This window comes from Lissotriton vulgaris, chromosome 4_1 (assembly GCF_964263255.1).
Source record: "Lissotriton vulgaris chromosome 4_1, aLisVul1.2, whole genome shotgun sequence".
Taxonomy (NCBI): domain Eukaryota; kingdom Metazoa; phylum Chordata; class Amphibia; order Caudata; family Salamandridae; genus Lissotriton; species Lissotriton vulgaris.
Window position 1 is genome coordinate 42,920,789 of NC_141691.1, and position 19,373 is coordinate 42,940,161.

The following is a 19,373-nucleotide window of genomic DNA, read 5'->3' on the forward strand; positions in this document are numbered from 1 at the left end:
TCATTGATTACTGTATTTATTGAAGGTTCGAATTGTCAACACTTTTGGTACTTGCTCACAATGAATTATCGATATGATTTTGTTGCACTTGTCGCACTTTTTACTATGAAATCAACGACCACTGACTCTGTTATGTTTTCCACAAATAAATACCCCCCCGCACCCCATTCACAGTTCCAGCCTGCTCCGTGGCCGGCCCACAGGGTTGTAGGCCCGTATTTGTGCACCAACATTTTTATTAAAGGTTTTTGAAAAAGCAAACGTAGTTGTAACGCGTAGGTTTTTTCAGTGAATTACAATGTTTTTTTAATAGCAAATATGAAAAGCTGTAAAATGTCAAATACGTGGTAGGTAAAAACATTTTCGTATTTATGCACGTTGATGTGCTTTGAACGCTGCCCCCCCCCCCTCCTCTTTTCTTTTAGGAGTATTCTCTCTTTGCAGATAGTGAAGGGTAGGTAACGTAAGCCTTTGCCCCCATTGTAACCCGTAGTGCCTGCTTCCCTCTACATTTGATTGATTGTTATCCAAGCATTTACTGTTTTAGAATTGGGTGCTCTCATGCTTACGCCAGCTTCAATCTGAAACATCCAGAAACACTGTAGACTACCAATTCAATCAGTTCCGGTGGAGCCCCAACGTGACCCGGTAGAGAAGAACTTGCCCTCCCCTCTTTGACTGATTGTTCTTGTTGCCTGTCCCTTCTGTTGTCATTTAACAGAACTTTTTGGACTGCTGAAAGGGATTGTATTCAGACCGCTGGTTGGTGGAGACATTTTGACTATATTCTGGACCTGTGTTGTCGCGTAATGCGTCATATGACGCGCCGCGTTAGCGCACCCGGAAGTGCTCCGGTGCGCAAGGCGCAGCTTCTCGGAAACGATCCAGAGCGCGGCGCGCAGCGCGTAACGTAAGCATAACAGGTCATGTGACTTGTTAATAAAACTTTTCATTGGTTCATTTTACTTTTGGTTTCCTAATGATGGAAGGCTTGATCATATGACCTGAAAATAACACTTTTCATTGGATTAAAACATTTTTTTTTCCCAAACGATGAAAGACCCACCTTTTTTTTTCTCACTCGGCAATCAAAAAAGGTTCCGTTAGATGACAACAGAGTGGACAGGCAACAAGAACCATCACTCAAAAAAGGGGAGGGCAAGTTCTTCCCTACCGGGTCACGTTGGGGCTCCACCGGAGCTCATCAAATTGATAGTCTACAGTGTTTCTGGAAGTTTCAGACTAAAGCTGGCGTCAGCATGAGAGTACCACCATCTCGTAGCTCCGGCGTGGCCATTCCGCAAGCAATCATGGCAGCCGCTCCCCACCGCAAGCCTGCGGGAGTCGGGGGCCCCCAAGACTTTTGTAGAATTTTCAAGGCTGAGGGGACGCTTTCGAGAATGGAGCCCAAGCCCTAGCAGACAAGCGTCCGAGTTCCAAGGTGTCGCAGGGCCATTTTAGTGGACCAGGCCCAAATCCGAAGAGCCGGCCTCCATTTTAAGAGTCCTGTTGCAGCCGCCTATCGCTGCACCGCAAGAGTGGGAGCAACTCAACTACATGGTGAGCGAGACGCTGTAGCCGGAAGAGCGGGCGGTAAACAGCTGAATGGCGGAAAAGGCACAGTGTAGCAAAAGCGGGCGGAATGGCAACTGAATCGGTAAAGGGGCGCCCCACTACAGCAGACGAGCCTCCACCTGGGGAGGCCCGTTCACGCCGCCTCCCCCCCCCCCACCCCCCCCCCCCGGGCGCCCCACGCCGTTTTTCGGAGCAGCATTGTAGGATACCAAAACCAGTGCGGCAACTTACTGGACATCACCTGGGTGCCCTCCAGATCTCAGCGCGTTCTGCTGCCTTGGGACTATTCGCACAGCGGACCGCTACTGACGAGGCACAGTGCAGCAAAAGCGGGCAAGTACCATGAGTGACGTTAATTCGATCTTTCAATAGTACAGTAATCAATAACACATCAGAACTTAATATCAATAGGGATGTCAAAATGTTCAATCAATTCTCGTCCCTGCACGCCATGTGCTTCAAAACTGCAGATGTATCTCGTGATATCAAGGTTGGGCAACCAGTACACAACAAGGAGTTACGAGTCCCATTTATACCGGCGCCATTTTGGGCACGGCCGGGCAGGTCCAGGATATAGTCAAACATAACAAATGAGGCTGACGTCTCTGAAGCAGTTGACGCACAGCAGGACATAGCAAATAAACATGAAGTCTCTGAAGCTGTTAACTCACTGCAGGACAAAACAAGTGAACCTGAAACCTCTGGAATAATTGTCGCTCAGAAGAACAACACACAAAACTCTGTAGTGTCTGAGGAAAGTAAAACAGAAGGGCACTGTAGTTTCAGACACACTTAACACTAATGACTTAACAAAGATATCGTCTGTCTATGAAGCAGCTGTCATGTTCACAGAATTGACAAAGAAGTGTGCAGACACCAATGCTATTAAGAAACACAAGGAAATCCCTAACGCATCAGCATTCTCGGAAGAGGTTGACACAGATGACATCTTAAGGAACAAAGAAAGACAAATTAAGGATGAGGAAGTTATCACTTTAGTTTTTTCATCAGCTAGCGACAGCAACAAACACATTGTAATGGAGATTAGAGAGGCTACGGATGGGTGAATAAATTATCAAAAGAAATGGCGACTCCCCCCTTTAGCAGATTGGTTAAATCTTTGCGTAATTTGGGCATAAAAGTTATATTATTGTTTTTGTTGTTGTTGTTATGGTTATAGTTCTGGTTAATTTCCATTCAGAGTGTCCTACACAGCACCACTCTAGGTAAACACTACTTTATGTAAACCTGGGACATAGCACTCATTGAAATGTTTGTGATCTTTCCTGTTAAGTTGCATCATAAGTTATTTTAAACATTCCATATAAAGTCATGCATAAAAATGAAAACACAGACACAAATAACATGTGTATCCAAAAACAAAATACAGATTTTGGCTTATTTATTGCCTCTAGTTTTCAAAGGCAAATTTCTGTGGAAAACATGCACATTAAGGGTTGCCTTTCCTTAAACCTTTGTTTTTTTTAAAAAATTGGAAGAAACAAAAAGTCTTCCCTTCCATAAATAACCCAAAACTTTTATCTTGTTATGGCAAGGGAACGAAATAGAGAATATACTATAGTTGGTCACCATGGGGTTTAAAGAAGGGATGGTTCTTCACCTGGGTGCCGTCCACAACTCAGCACGTTGTGCTGCCTTGTAACTATTCGCACAACAGACCGCTACTGACCATTGTTGCTTCTGTTTTAATAAAAAAAATGTAAGGTGTTTACTGTTTTTGTTGCGATGTATATATTTATAAGTTATTAAAGTGTTATAAACCTACTACTTTGTTGGAGTTCTATATATTTTTAATGTGACACATAATTGTGAAGACTTTGATGTACAAAAAGGCATCCCTGGAATCTTCCGCTTCAGGCTCAGTCCCACACACCCTCACAGTGAGAATCCCCTCCCCAATCACAATACAGAATGGTTATCAGATAGTAGGAACGCGTGTGGTGTGACGGATCTCATCGGGTGGGGGCCTTGATCTACTATAACTCCTTTGAAGAGGGGTGATTCTTTACAGTTGGGGCCATAAACTACATCCGCAGGGCTAGGTGATAGCCTGGGACCGGCCTGGACAATCGGACACAAAGGAAGAGGAGTGTCAGAGGGTGCGGTAGTGAATAGGGTGAAAGAGTGGTGTCGGGCGGGCACAGGGTGTGATTCTCAGGGAAGAGCAGCGCAGATGGGGGGAGGTTTATGGCCCATGCATAAGACAGAGAGCGCGGGTGACCAGTGCCTGGGGGAGATGCTTCCAAGGGTGGGGAGCCATGCTAAGGATCGGCGGCGTGCAGAGAGTGGGTCTGGTCAAGGCATCTAAAATGGCTGCCGTGCACGACAAAAGTGTGGCATTGGAAAAAAAGCAAGATGGCGCAGACAATGTTTCTCAATACGAATTAATTTATAACAATTATTTTTAACAATATATTTACTCGCAGTGTCAAAATGGCGGTCAACACTTCCTGATTTCCTTCGAATCGAACGTTAACAGACGTCACGCAGCAAAAAAAAAAAAACGCTCACGCGCAGCCGCTGGAAGACAAGTATCAACATATATGAGCATCCTCAGCCACCCTCAGAAGGGGGTCAGGATACGTCTCCCGTACCCCCTTATACCCATTTCCCACATTGTTTTTCCTCCATCTTGTAATTTAATTAAAACGAAACACCATTTTTTTTTTTTTTTGGTTTTTTTTGGCCCCGCGGGGCACTTTAATATCCCCCTCATCAATCCTAGGGGGTCAGAAGGGGTCTACCTTGCCCCCTTTCCTTCATTTCCCCCTTCGTTTTGGCCTCCTCTAGTCTCTCGATCCTACCGAGAGACAAGATGGCGGCCGCTACGGACTGTTTAGAATGTTGACAGACACTGGAGAGCCAATCAGCTTCACTTCGCAAAGCTCCGTTACGCGAAAAGTACGTGAACTGGAGCGCTATCCGGGACGTTGTCACAGATAAATCCGTTAATTTCTCAAAATCCACTGGAGCACATATATTGAGACCCAGCAAAGGCACATCGGGCTAACAGTCCCTACAATTTTGCCAAGTTTTGTGTAAATCCATTCAGCCGTTCGAGCTAAAAGTGAGGCCAAACGCCCTATGGAAAAATGAATGGGAAAAATGCGTTTTGGGACACCCCTTTTTTCTCGGCCCCCCCTTGTCGAAACCCCCCCAAATTTCCAGGGGCTGCTCAGAAACAAAATGTGCCATTTTCCTGAAAATTTCAGCCAATTCCATCCACAAACGCCAAAGTTATCAGACATAGAATTTTCAAAAGTTCCATAGAGAAAAAATCCTAACTATATATACCTACTGGCGACCGCCAGTAGGTAATATATATATATATATATATATATATATATATATATATATATATATATATATATATATATATATATATATATATATATATATATATATATATATATATGAGGTACGTGGCGCTCCCGTAAATTTACCAATGCAGCAAGTTCAGCCGATCAGCAGTACAGGAACCAGCAAGACCCAAAGTTAGTGCAAATTTATCTTTATTTAAATTTTAGCCAAGCACCAGTTTTTTTTTTTTTTGGTGCAAATTTATCTTTATTTAAATCTTAGCCCAGCACCAGTCCGCCATGACGCGTTTCGGCTAGAGATAGCCTTGATCACATGACAACGTCACGAGGGCTGATCACCCATTTAAAGTGCAGAAGTGCCATCACGTGTCATAGAAACAAACAAAATACTTTCAATGTTTCCAAGGTTTTGCAGAAGCTGCATTACGGCATGAATGCCGGTATTGCACATGATGTCATATATTGGTCATAAATTTCAGTTAATACAATGAGTTTAAAAACGACCAAAATGTAACACTCAGGAAAATTTCATAATTTTACATGAAATTATACATGGCAACGGATACAACAAACTTTTAAAATTGTTATAAAAGTTTAAAAGCCTAATAAATAGTTATATACATGATAAAATATAACCATTAAAATTATAAGTTTTTATGCAAAGTTAATCTAATTGTGTTGTTCCGTTGGCATGGAATCAAAACAATATGCAATGATGCCCAAGTGGGCAAGTACCATAACCTGAGATATATACAAGTCACTGTGCAAATATGCTGTTAGTGCAAAATATTGTGATGGCAATAAAGTGCTACCATGTAAGTGAAAATAATAATAATAAATCAAAATATGAAAGAAAGTAACGGTCATGGAGGGTATAAGGGTCAGGTTAAACAAATAAACTTAAGTTGCCACAGTTCAAAAGAAGGGGGTGCAGACCTAATAACAACATCGCTGGTCACAGAGTTAAGGAGAGCTAGCAAACTAAAGTATTGTCATATTCACAGATAGGTGTGGCAGTCCTCCCCGATGTTAAGACCATGCGGTGCCTTGGTATCTAACAGTATTATATAGCGAGTCTCAAGTTTTCGTAACAGGGACTCTCTATCACCGCCTCTCCTTTGGGGAGGAACACAATCTAACGCAAAATACTTTAACAAAGACGCATCCTTTCCATGTTTGTTCTCGAAGTGTCTGGCTACTGGATATGTTGCATCTGCATGGGTGATGGCTCGCAGATGCTGTAATATACGCTTGTGCACTTGTGGACGAGTGCTGCCTACATATCTCAGGCCACACGGGCACTCCAGAACGTAAACTACAAACTCTGATTTGCAGTTTAATTTTTGTTTGATTTTAATTGGAAAGGGCGATAAAGGGGTAATAACCTCCGTTTTACTGATGCCATGTCTACAGGCTTTACAGGTAGAACACCGTAAAAAGCCTTTGCTCTCACTAAGCCATGAACCAGAGACCACCTCGGGGCTGCTAGAGACAAGACTGTCCTTCATAGAACGGGCTTTGCGATAGGTAATGCTGGGATGTTTACTCAAGAGAGGTCCGATAACCGGATCACTGGAGACTAAGAACCAGTTGTCTTTGACTATTTTATGGATACTTTTATGCTGGTTGTTGTATGCCATAATCAGTCTGGTCTCTTCACATGAATTTGCGCCTATGGTTTTAGATTGAGCACTACCTGAGCCCAGGAGTGTGAGTCTATCAACCTTATTAGCTCTCTTGGTTGCATTATCTATGGTTTCTATTTTGTCGCCACGTTCAATAAATCGGGCCCTACAGAGGGATTGTGCCAGCCGGCATTCATGATCACTGCTACAAATTCTCCGAATACGAAGCATCTCCCCATATGGGATGCTACGTATCAGATGTGTTCAATGGTGACTCTCAGGGTGTAGCAGTGTATTCCCTGCTGTGGGCTTACGATATAAACTTGTTTGAAGGCTACTTTCATGGACAAAGATCTCCACATCCAAAAACACGATGGACTGTTTGCTAAGGGTGCTTGTAAATTGTATATTCAGATTGTTGTTATTCAATTCTTCTATGAATTGCATAGCCCCTGCCTCAGTCCCATCCCATACAAAAACCAGGTCGTCTATATATCTTAACCAGAGTTTTACTTTGGTGTTCATAACGGCAGCAAATTGTTTCATCAGGACCTGCTCCTCCCAGTACCCCATGTGTAGACAGGCGTAACTGGGAGAGAAGCAGGCCCCCATTGCCACGCCCCTGGTCTGTAGGAAAAGCTGGTTAGCAAACAGAAAAACATTATTCTCAAGACAGATATTGATCATATCCAACAACATTTTAGAATGATCCTGGAAACAAGTGTCTCTTTTCCCCAGAAAATGTTGTATCGCCCTCAAGCCATCAATGTGGAATATGCTGGTATAAAGCGATGTTACATCCATAGATACCAGAACATAATTGGGGCTCCATATGAAATCTTGAATCTTTCTCAATAAGTCACTGGTGTCCAGAATGAAAGATGGCAGGCCTCTTACATAGTCCTGTAAGAAAAAATCAATATATCTACTCATATTCTCCAGCAGGCTATTGCAAGCAGATATTATAGGCCTGCCAGGGGGTTGATGTAAGTTCTTGTGTACTTTAGGGATGAAATAGATCACCGGCATGACCGGGTAATCTTTTTTGAGAAACTTGTACTCATCCATTGTGAATAAGCCCTTGCTTCTCCAGGCAGATAGTTTGAGGTAGGTGTCATTCCTTGCCTTTAGAGCCTCTTGCATAGAAATGTGGCGATAGCATTCTCTATCGTTGAGTTGTTTGTGGGCTTCCTCCAAGTACATTCTACGTGGCCATAAGACCACGTTGCCCCCTTTATCAGATTGTCTGATCACCAAATTCTTATTTGCTCTTAGCTTCTTGATCAAAGTGTGGTATTCTTTGTCTCTATGGTCGTAGCGTTTGGTTCGGTTAGCAGTTTTGATCTGTAGCTCCTTCAGCTGTGAGGTGACCCGATCATGAAATATATCTATATTGTCTTTTAACATCAGGGGACAAAATTTGGATTTTGTTTTGAAGTTAGTTGAACAGGCCGTTGGTAATGGTTCACCGCCCAACGCTGTCTGACTCTCAGTGTTTGGACCCAATTCCTCCTGCTGGAGTTCCAGGAATTCTTGTGTCAAGGCTGCTCCTAACACGGTAGTATCACACTCACTACTCGATGCATTCATTATAGGAGCAGTTACTTCACTTGTGTCCACAGAATTGAGATTTGATCCAGTATGTGATGCAAAATGTTTGCGTAGTTTAAGTTTACGAACAAACTTAAATACATCGATCTTCGTGGTTGCATAGTCAAAATCTCCTTTGGGACTGTATGATAAGCCCAACGATAATATTGAATTTTCCTTAGGGGTCAGAATCGTGTCCGATAAATTGATGACAGCTTGGGAGTCAGGATGAGAAACCTCTATAGTAGCTATTGTTGAGGCTGAGCTACTTGTGGTTTCTTCCACTGTTTTCTGGTGCGCTGCTTCTTTGGCCTGCCACTTGCGTTTGCGGCGTTTGTTGCTGGCCCGCCTTTCTGCGCGTTTCCTGTTGTTGCGCTGGCGGCGGATGCCTGTGCTCCAGAACGTAGAGTGAGTTTTCGGTCCTGTTGGACCATTTCCATCTCTTGTGCTGGAGTGAACTTGTGAAACCCCAACATTTGTTGACGCCTAATCTCTGAGTCAGACTCACTCTCATATTGTGAACTGTCCCCTGAAACTGAGGATATTTCAGTCTGTCTTGATGTTAAAGATGCACCCGTGTTGGAACTTGTGGTGGGAGCATTATTCAAAGCTTCCTTTCCATGTCGCTGTTTGATTTTGTCATATCGTTTAGCGAACGTGAAGATCTGGCCGTTCTCATAATCCAGTCTGTCACGCTGGAACTTGTATGCCTTTCTCTTCTTGATGATATCTTCCTCGCGTTTGAGCCTAACTGTCATTTCGTCTCTGTATTTTGTTATTTCAGCAGAGGGAGGAAATTTATCGATTTCTGCGTTGATTGTGTCTATTTCCTCTAACAGTTTGACCCTATCGCTTTCGGCATACTGGATTAGAATGCCCATCAGGCGTTTGGAATTCTCCAGGTTACATTGCGCCCAATCCGCTAGCATCTGGGGGTCAGGTTTTTCGTACGAGGGGGCTAATAGAATGCGCAAACCCCTTGGTACGCGCCCCACCTCCAGATAACCTGACAGCGATGTGTTCTCCCACCACTTAGATTGTTCGCTTTTGCTACACTTTTCTAGACGTTTAAAACGTTCTTTAATTCCAGAGATCTGTTCAGGTGCAGCATTTAAACTGGGATGTGTAGTGGACACCCCAGCCGGGGGGTCCGTAAACATGCCCTTGGACGCCTCCATGTGCCCCCTTAACGTGTCTACGGACATAGTGCTACCGTGGGCAAGGTTATTAAACAAGTACACTCCAAAACCTTCCTACCGGCAGTGCAGCAGGGAGACGATTCCGGAACTCCACACAGGGGATGTTGCAGTCCGATGAAGCAGCCGCTCCTGGTACTCGCTCGGTGAGCTCAGGATTTCCGGACCAACCGACGCTGGTCTGAAGCCTCCGAACCACTTCCGGTTTTCCCTCAAGACACGGCCAGCAAGCAGATCCGCTGTACCCTGGGGCGTGGCAGCGTCTCCGAACACGGAGTTTTGGAAATTTCCTGAGAGGAACGTGGCTTCTTGCCGCAGCTTGCCCAAAGCGTGGAGGGGTCTCGCAAAAAGCCGGGGAAGCTTTCCCAGCTGGAATACGAGGTACGTGGCGCTCCCGTAAATTTACCAATGCAGCAAGTTCAGCCGATCAGCAGTACAGGAACCAGCAAGACCCAAAGTTGGTGCAAATTTATCTTTATTTAAATCTTAGCCCAGCACCAGCATATATCAATAATGTATTTGTGGCGGAGAGCCCCAAAACCTCGAACTTACCTTAAATGCGTGGCAAAGACATATGTTGCAAGAGCGTATGGGTTCTAAAAAATGTTTGGTAAAAAATGTGTGGTAAAGGTACAAAGTGGTAAAAACCTTGTTGCAAAGCCTGTTTTCTCTTAAAGATAATATCCTTTGGGGTTAGATAACCATTTGAACCCTTCCCTTACCTCACCACATAGGGGGTTTCTACTGTGCCCCTACCCTCACCTACATATTCATAGAGGCTAGCCAACGGGGTATCCCTTTGGGCTGGTTGTTGTGTGTGTTAACCTCTATTGCCTATTGCCAGCCTAAGCTCCCAACTGTGCAGTACAGGGACATTTGTCTTCTTTAGCCCTCTCACCACTAAGGGCAGTATTGCCCCCAGTGTAAACCCCCCTGCACACTGTGACATGGGTCCACTGTATGTGATTGTCACTTGACTTTGGGCTGCTCACTCATACACGTTTGTCACTCTGCCTGCTGTTATCATTATAACCCTGGTCACACTTTTTATATCGTATTCTCAGCAGTATGGGCTAGCCAATGCCACCACCCACATGGCATCCGCCACCGAACGCCCCCTCAGAGTCCTACTTTATGGTAAGGGTTTTTCGTGGGCACTCACTAGCTTAGCTAGCCACTATATATATGGCGCCTGTTACAGTACGACCTGCCAATATGATATCAGGCCCACCTCCTGCAGGCATATCAACTTTGGGCCCCCCTGTTTGTCATGCCATCCTAGACCCACCCATCCCCTCCCCACAATGTTATTACATTCAGAAGAGACTCTCCCATCATTATATTTAACTACATGCCACTTCCAAGATGGCGCCTGCTGGATGTTGTTCTATCAACGATGCAGTTATCTATCTACGCAACCTCTCACATACCTGCTCTGCATCGGTCAATCTGCAAATGCTTTTAAATGACCACTCTTTCGCCTCTCAGGTCACTTTCGAGTTGGCAGAATGAGGGGTAAGTCGACTGCTAGATGTGCTTGCAGCACAACGTGAGTATACAGGCCCGACCCGCCCTCCCTACCAGGACTGGCTCCAATGGACTGCTCCTGCTAGCATTTCCTGTTTCTGATGGTCTCAACCATTTGATTCTTTCCATATTATTGCCACAGGGCACTGGAAACGGCTCTGCTCTGCCATTTATTCTTAGAGTGCAATGTTCCCAAACTTGGCAAACATTCTTAGTTGGGACAGTGGCCTTTGCCTCCACTTCTGTCCCCATGCCATACCTTTGAGCTTCCGCTGACTGTTAAGTGTCTGTCTTGTTGGTGTGCGGTATATTTTTATAAATCATTCTTAAAGCAGGGCGCTCCACACCTGTAATATAGGGATGACGACGACCTGAGCATGCAGCTGTCTGCAATGCACAGCATGCTACTGTTTGTTCTGTTTATTTTTTTTTCTTTATCTTCCTTTTTAGTTCAGATTTTATCCTTAAGGAATTCTGTATCCTAGACTGATCTTTTGAAGGGCACGGCATAACTCACAGACACTTGTCACCGACCCACACAAGAGTAGATTAGGACATTGGTACTAATGAATTGTCTTACTTTTTCAACAGTAATGAGGCAAGAAACATGTTGACCTTCTTGTAAAACATCACCTTGTGCTTTATAGGACCACTGTATCCTTTTCTAGCCAGGCTATGTTTTTAACCATAACAAGTAAGGGGGCATGGTATGCCGTGCTGTGGAATGGCGGCTCTGTGAGTGAGCTCCGCTGGCTGGGGACACCGTGCGCTTCCAGCTACGGTCCAGGGGACGACCATAGCGCCGCAGGGGGGGGGCAGCGGTAGGAGGCGCGTCCTTGCGGCTTTCCGTGATTCTGGCGCAGGAGTCTGGAGAGTTGATGCACCAAGGGGTGTGCTTCGATGCACACAGGCATTTGCTTTGATTTATGAGGCACAATCACCGATTGGGAGCGGCACTCCCACTGAGTACTAGTGCAGGCAGAGAGCAGGAATGCTTCAGATATTGGCATAAATGCTGCTCTTCTGCCTTCTCCCTTTAACGCAGCACACCAGGTTGTCTTGCTGTGTTTGGGAAATATTGATAAATCTGATTCGAGGTACGCACATTGGAAGTGCCTTACACATTTTTAGCAGATTCATGAAACAATTGCAGTTATTAACAGATGGCTTATGAATTTGCTATCTAAATTAAAACATTGAGTACAGAGCAGCTACCTAAGTCCCCATAATATGCACATAAATCAAATCACTGCTGGATGAAAACAATCTTTTCTGTTTGAACAAGCTCAAGTCAGAACCCTTCACATCACAAACCCATTTAATTGGCCTACAAATCTGGGGTTCTACCCGAAACACATCACAGAAAATGAGAAATTAAGGTCTCATACATGATACAGACCTTCCTTTCACATCTCAATCAATGCCAGAGTCAAGGGTGTGAACTTCCAACTGTCCTCACTTAGATAACTCTGTGGATCCTGCAAACCATTCCCCAGATCAAACTGACTGAGCATGACATCTTGATTGCACTGACCGAGTCCACGCAGGGCATAAGTATAACTTGCCCCGCCACAGATTTTAGATGTCAACAGTGATGTGATTATGTGTGATCATACGCAGTGCATCACAGCGGTGCAAGTTACACTTATGTCAGGTAAGTGTATCTGGTGAATTTCAGTGTTTTTTTGTGTTTTTTAAACATTAGTTTTTGATATCACTAGAAGACCTATGTATTAATCGGTGTACAGACAAAATATCGACTCCAAAATATCGACTGGACATAATATCGAGTTTTAAATATAGACTGGACAAAATATCGACTGGACATAATATCGACTACAAAAATATCGTTTTTCAGGTAAGTGAAGTAATATCGACTGTATAATATATAGATAGCAAAAATATCGAATTTTTAATAATATATAATATTTTATAGTGTATTTTTATGTAATAATATGTGTGAAAAGTGTGTATTAATGTTATAAAATATTTTATTAAATGAATTTTGTTTTTATAATAATTGCGTAATGTAATTCTGTAGCGGGTTGTGGGTTTATAGGGGAATAGGGTGGGAAGTAATTTAATAATAATTAATTAATTAATATATGTTTGTTAATATTTTTAATTAATAATTAATTGATAATTACTTAATATTAATTAGTTAATTAATTAATATAATTTTGTACATATTTTGTATTAGTAATTAATTGGTAATTAATTAATTGTAATTAGTTAATTACATTAATTAGAGTACATTTTTAATATATATAATTTTGTGTTATTTTTAAGTAATTAATTGGGAAAAAATAATATTAATTATTAAAATAATTACAGCTAATGTGCTAATATATTAACTTTATTGTTATTGTTAATTAATAATTAATTGGTAATTAAATAATATTGATACATTTTGGGTAAAGGAGCATTTTTAGGGTTCAGGGTCAGTTTTCAGGTTTTGGGTAAAGGGGCATTTTTAGGGTTCAGGGTCAGTTTTCAGTTTTAGGGTAAAGGGGTATTTTTAGGGTTCAGGGTCAGTTTTCAGTTCATGGGTAAAGGGGGATTTTTAGGGTTCAGGGTCAGTTTTCAGTTTTTGGGTAAAGGGGTATTTTTAGGGTTCAGGGTCAGTTTTGGGTTTTTGGGTAAAGGGGTATTTTTAGGGTTCAGGGTCAGTTTTCAGTTTTAGGGTAAAGGGGCATTTTTAGGGTTCAGGGTCAGTTTTCAGTTTTTGGGTAAAGGGGTATTTTTAGGGTTCAGGGTCAGTTTTGGGTTTTTGGGTAAAGGGGTATTTTTAGGGTTCAGGGTCAGTTTTCAGTTTTTAAACGATATTTTTGCAAGTCGATAATGTGACCGTCATTACTCTTTGGAGTGGGAATAGTATTTTTTACACTTCTGGTATTGTAAGCTAATATAATAGTATCTTATTTAATTATAGTATGTTATTATATATATGTGTTTTTCCAAATATGATTGTAAAAAATTATTTTTATTAAGTTTATTTATTATGTAATTATTATAATTTAATTTAAGTATTTTAAAGTATATTTTAGTAATTAAATTTTAATATTAATTTAATTAAACACTGTTTTTAACAAAGTCGATATTTTTTATAACTATATTATTGTAAACGATATTTTGTACTCGATATTTTTGCACTTACCTGTTTGTAGATACAAACTCGATATTTTTACTGTCGATATTTTGTCCACGATATTTTTGCCAGTCGATATTTTGACCCTCGATATTTTTTCAGTGATCCGTATTAATCCAATTTAACCTTTGCTTTTTTCAGTGAATTTCTATGGTTTTTATAAGGTGATATAAAGTAATACCTTATTATGATACGTCTGCATAACAGGTTGGTTCTAGTGCTGAGTGTGTACTTAACTTACCATGAATTACACAGCTCTACTGATTTTGCCTCACACCTGCCTCACACCACAAAAGTCACTCATCCTTCCCATGTTATGCACGCACATTACACATACTCTTCAATCACATACCTTTTTGAAATAGAATATCATTCTTTTCAGCTGGACGGAGGCATTGAGTGGTTTTCAGAAGAGAGGCTACAGAAGTCTGGAATGACTGGTCATCATTTTGAACAGCATGTTGTAGACCGACACAGCTCTTTGCATAAGACTGGAGATCGGCAGAGCTCCGGGCTTTGGGATTGTAAAATATTTCTCGCTCTACTGCAAGACAGAAGGACCAGGAGAGACAGAGTGGGTACAGACTGGAAGAATAAACAGCTGTGAGAATGTGCGAGGAGCAATGAAGCAAAGGTACTCTCCAGCAAGACCAAAATGGGTCTACATAGTCTTCCAGTAATAACAACAAGCACTTAAGAGGCACTTTACACTATCAATGTAAACATTTGTAAAGTGTTAGAAATGACTGACTCGATTGATATTACAATACAAGAGAATGACCATGATAATTAGGATCTATATTTGGACTAGTTGAGACACTCCTTGCAAATGATACGTCATACTGTAAATATGACGCATCCAGCATGTCGCAAGAAGGCGCAATGAAAAGTGACGCATCGCTGTTTTCAGGCAGCGATGCATCACTTTTCATATATGAGGCCCCCAATTCTTAATGTGCTTCTTGTACCTCGTAAAGACTGGGATGTACAGCACCTAACTGAAGTTTAATCTGACCAAAACAGAAATCCTTTTCTATCAATGCATCCATCTGTATCATCTTCAAAGCCTTAACGACCGGCGTCCCTGCATGTCTAGCTAGTAACCACCATCTCCTGTGGACCTACAGCAAGGACACTATCAGACTGGAGACAAAGAGGTGGAACAATCAACAACAAGGCAACAGGCCTTCTCATCAATGCATCTAGGAAATGGAACAACAATCCCATAACAACCAGAACTGCTCAATTGTGCTTCTATTTAAGAAAGCGTTAAATATCCACCTCCTTACAGAACTTTACATCGTAATGTAGTACCAGTTCTCATTTGTTATTAATAAACAGCTGACTCTCCAATCACAAAATGACTGTATCTCGCCTTTGAACCTATGTTGCCTTTCAGCTATGTCAGTGCTCTATACATACCACGTTCATAGATACAAAACTTAAACAAGGTCACATACTTCATTTATATGCATAGACATCTGGAACAGAATAGTCATAGCACATAGCCAATTCTTAGAGCAATAAGGGCCAATCGAAAATACTTTAAAACTGAAAATTAACAATGGACTTACATAATGAAAGCAGATAGGCTCTATTGCAAGTCTATGGTTCAGAAGCCCAATTTAGGGTTAAATATGCAAAGCCATTTTACAATCACAAAACCTACAATTCACAAAATCACACGGGTTCGCCACCCAAAATGTCCATTTACTGTGTCATAAATTTGTTTGAAAAGCATAGGTTTTGACACACATCAAATCACAATTAGGAAGGGCTGTAAAAAGGGTGTTCCTTCCTAAATGCAGTTTGGTATTGTAGGCACAATAGTTTCTCACTGTAACTGCCGTAACAAACCATTGACCAGTTACCAAAACCTTACAGGAGGTAGTAACTACTTTGCAAAGGAGAAAGGGTACCGAGGGGACCACTTATCCCTTTGAAAGTCATGTCATTCGATCACAGGGGTAACAGGCAATGGCCAAGGGTTCCACTGTTTGTTCTCACCGATATCTTCTCCAATGTAATTTTGGTAACAGCAGCACCAGTCCCTTTAATGTCAAAAGTTTCACAAAGCAAATGCAATAATGAGGTCTGCTGGTCCTAGCAGGCCTTCGCCCCTGGCTTTACAGCTAATGATAGAATAAATGCAAATACAAGAATGGAGGTCTGATGCTCCTTGTGGGTTTTCATCCCTGCATTCACAGCTAATAAAGGGGGTCGCAAAATACGACCGTCCTAATTAATATTCATCAGACAGGTAATTTTACTACCTCCTGTGATTGTACATATAGCAATGCAACCATTTTGTACATATGTTGCATTACAAATTGCATTACCTTCGTCCAGTCCATGCTGCCTGCTCCTAACAAAAATATCTGTTTTGTAGCTATATCTGAAGCAGAGGAGGGCCATAGATTGGTCAGGTGTGTGAAGATCTGCTCACTGCTGCTTACCCAGGCGGTAAAGAATGATGGTTACGAGGGTGCTAACCGCTGTCATCACTCCCAGGGTTATAGCTTGTCTTTTCAAGCCATGGAGCTCTGAGACAACTGCAAATAAAATAAAACAGCATTATTTATTACTAGGGTTATTTGCTCTTCAGTACTTGATGTACAACCTCATGGGGGAATTTATAAAGGTGGGCCAGTGAAGATTTATTTATTTTTATTTTATTTATTTATTTGCAGAGTTGTATATAGTGCTGGCTATACCCAGAGGTATCAGAGCGCTTTATATGAAGATTAGCGAGTTACAAATGATATCCGTTACGGGAACCTAGCATAACATAGGAAAAAAACAGTGTTACACAGTAACTTGAGTTCCTTGGGCATACCATAACATAGACACACATCCTATGGGTCATAGAAGGGAGAAGGGGAAAAGTAAAAAAAGGGGTTGAAATGTCGATCGGGTCAGGCAGACCACAAGTGGGAGAGAACTTAATGGGAACCAAAAAGTCAAAGAGAAAGTAAAAACAAACCGGCTGCGGACCAGCAATCACCACATCCAGTGTTGCGGTGACTGTACAAGATGAGAGGGGTGAAGGAGAACCATGAGGGGGGTCAACTTCAGGTAAAGGACAAGCAGGCAACGCAAGGAGCAGGCCAGCGGCAAGAGAATCAGTTGAAACTGCCAAGATGGAGGACCCGGTTCACGGGCACTGATAGCATTATCACAAACAGGTGGGATACACAAAAATCCAATCCAAAAAACCACAAGGGGCAGATCAACGGAGAAGGACTGGAAGGGGGTCAGCCACAGACTCAAGGAGGGAGGAGGGCTAGAGAGCACCGATCTCAATCGGCTCATCAATGTGCACACGCTCAGGGCAAACAGGGGCAGCAGTGTAGTCATTCAGCATGCCGTAATGTCAGGGGAAGTCAGCTTGGGCGCCTAGGCAGCATTCCAGGAGGAGGGAGGCAGCAGCGGGTACCAGAAGGGCGCACCTCCTCAGAGTCAAAATAGTGAAAACAAGCTCGGGGGGTACCGGTTCGCAGTGACACGGTATTCCCACCAATTCACCCCCGCCAGGGGGAACATGACTCACTTGTCCCATACAAAGTTCCAAAAGGCAAAGCAAGAGGTCAAGCAACTGTGATCCTGACGTAAATAATTAATTTACTCTCTTAATTTCTATGCAGATAAGTACTTAATCAATAATAACTCAATCAGAATGAAGGAAAACAGAGTCCGTGGTGCAAGAGTTTCTAAGGGTTTTATTCCTCATAAAGGAATCAGGATATCATGTTCTGACCACCACACAGGGTGTCAGAAGGGATAGATGAGCGCGCTCTCGTTTATTGACAATACATAGCTTATATACTTGATTTACATCATAATGTTCAATGTAAGAGGCGTAACAGCTGAGAGAAGACGAGATAACAGTATACACGTGGTACTAGTACATCATCAAGAGGCGTAAACTAGGCGTAAACTAGGCGTGAACTAGAGGTGTGTGCTAGAAACGTCACTGATAGGTGACGCAAGTGGGTGGCACCAAGGGGTGGTGCTAACAGAATGTTGCAATGTCAGCAGAAATCGGAAGCTTGGATGCGCGCGCAGCTGCATGACGTGTGATTGACGGGGTGCAGGGGGCTTGACATTTACACTGACGGAAAGAGACAGAAGTCTGGCATGTCAGATCAACTTGTGCTTCTATCATATCTGATATCTGATGTTTAGGAACTAAGCTATCTGGGCAGAAAGGTCTCTAGAGCAGAAGCTATTCCATACTTGCTGTGAGTGCGTGTATAAGCGCCTGAGTGTCTGTATGAGAAGCGTGGGGCGAGGGGCCTTCCATGAAAGCATGGCAACGGAGGCTATGAATTACTTGCATAGAGACAGGTCGGCCCTTTAGCCCTGCAGCTGAGGAAGGATGTTTACTGAAACTAGCAGGCTGGAATGTATTTTCGGGGAGGGAAACAGATAACTCGAAGGTTATAGTCAATCTTGGCAGGCAGCAGGCTGAGCTGAGCACGGAGGGCCGCGCTAGAAGTAAGTCAGAGTTCACGGGTACGGGGGCTGCTTGGGCAGGGGCCCTCGCAGTCAGAAGCCAGAAAAGAGGCTCGGTGGCAGAGATTCAGGGCCTACTTTCAGCCAGGCTGAAAAACGTAGGAGTACACTTCAAAAAGACGTTGGCATAGCATACTTAGGAACGGACCATCCAACCCATTCATGGTGGGTCTGAAAGAGGACAAGTTAACGTTGGACGCAAATGTATTTGCGTCTTCATAGCTGGTACAGGAGGGAAGTTACATGCACTTCAACTCGTACATGGAGTCGGTGGGGTACGCGCTAGGGAACATAACTTGATCATAAAATTTATATTACCTCATTCCCTCCTTGTTCCCTACGGACCCTTCATGATATATCAATCCTCATGAATCTATCAGTCTGTTCTTGTAACATTATATGTTCATCTTTCTTTCTTTGACTGTTTGAGAGACAATTGGAATGCTCAATGCAGGATGTGGCACACAGTCCACATATCGCTGGCCCACACTGTAGGCACAGGCAGCAACTGAATACTATAACAAGGCCAATGCCTAGGAATGATAAGATCTTCCATCCCCAAGCTGTTAACGTTGTCCAGAACCAACCGGACCAAGTCCAGGTGCCTGGATTCTGATGTATCTGATTTGCAATTTTATGCAAACGGGTAATAGCTTGATAGACGGATGGTGCGTTTTGTGGAATGAAAACACAGCAACTTGACCCGATGACCTTACAGGCTCCACCTCTATCTGCCAAGATGACGTCAATCACAAGACGATTTTGAAGGACAACAACCCGCATAGCAGATTGCTCTTCTGTTAAGTTACCTAAGGCGGAGGCAGTTTCATGTACTACTGCTTCAAGTGTTCTCGTT

General features: G+C 42.8%; 1 protein-coding gene across 1 annotated transcript in view; it reads right to left on the bottom strand.

Annotated features, from left to right (window-relative positions):
* Positions 1 to 16,548, bottom strand: part of LOC147718316 (collagen alpha-1(XII) chain-like) — a 34,111-nt gene extending 17,563 nt beyond the window's left edge. Inside the window, exons 1-2 of the mRNA XM_086966693.1 lie at positions 16,459 to 16,548; positions 14,355 to 14,546 (exon numbers count right to left, since the gene is read on the bottom strand). Coding sequence (XP_086822819.1) covers positions 14,355 to 14,546; positions 16,459 to 16,504 — 238 coding nt within the window. The 5' untranslated portion in view covers positions 16,505 to 16,548. The remainder of the gene's footprint in view (positions 1 to 14,354; positions 14,547 to 16,458) is intronic.
* Positions 16,549 to 19,373: the final 2,825 nt, after the last annotated feature.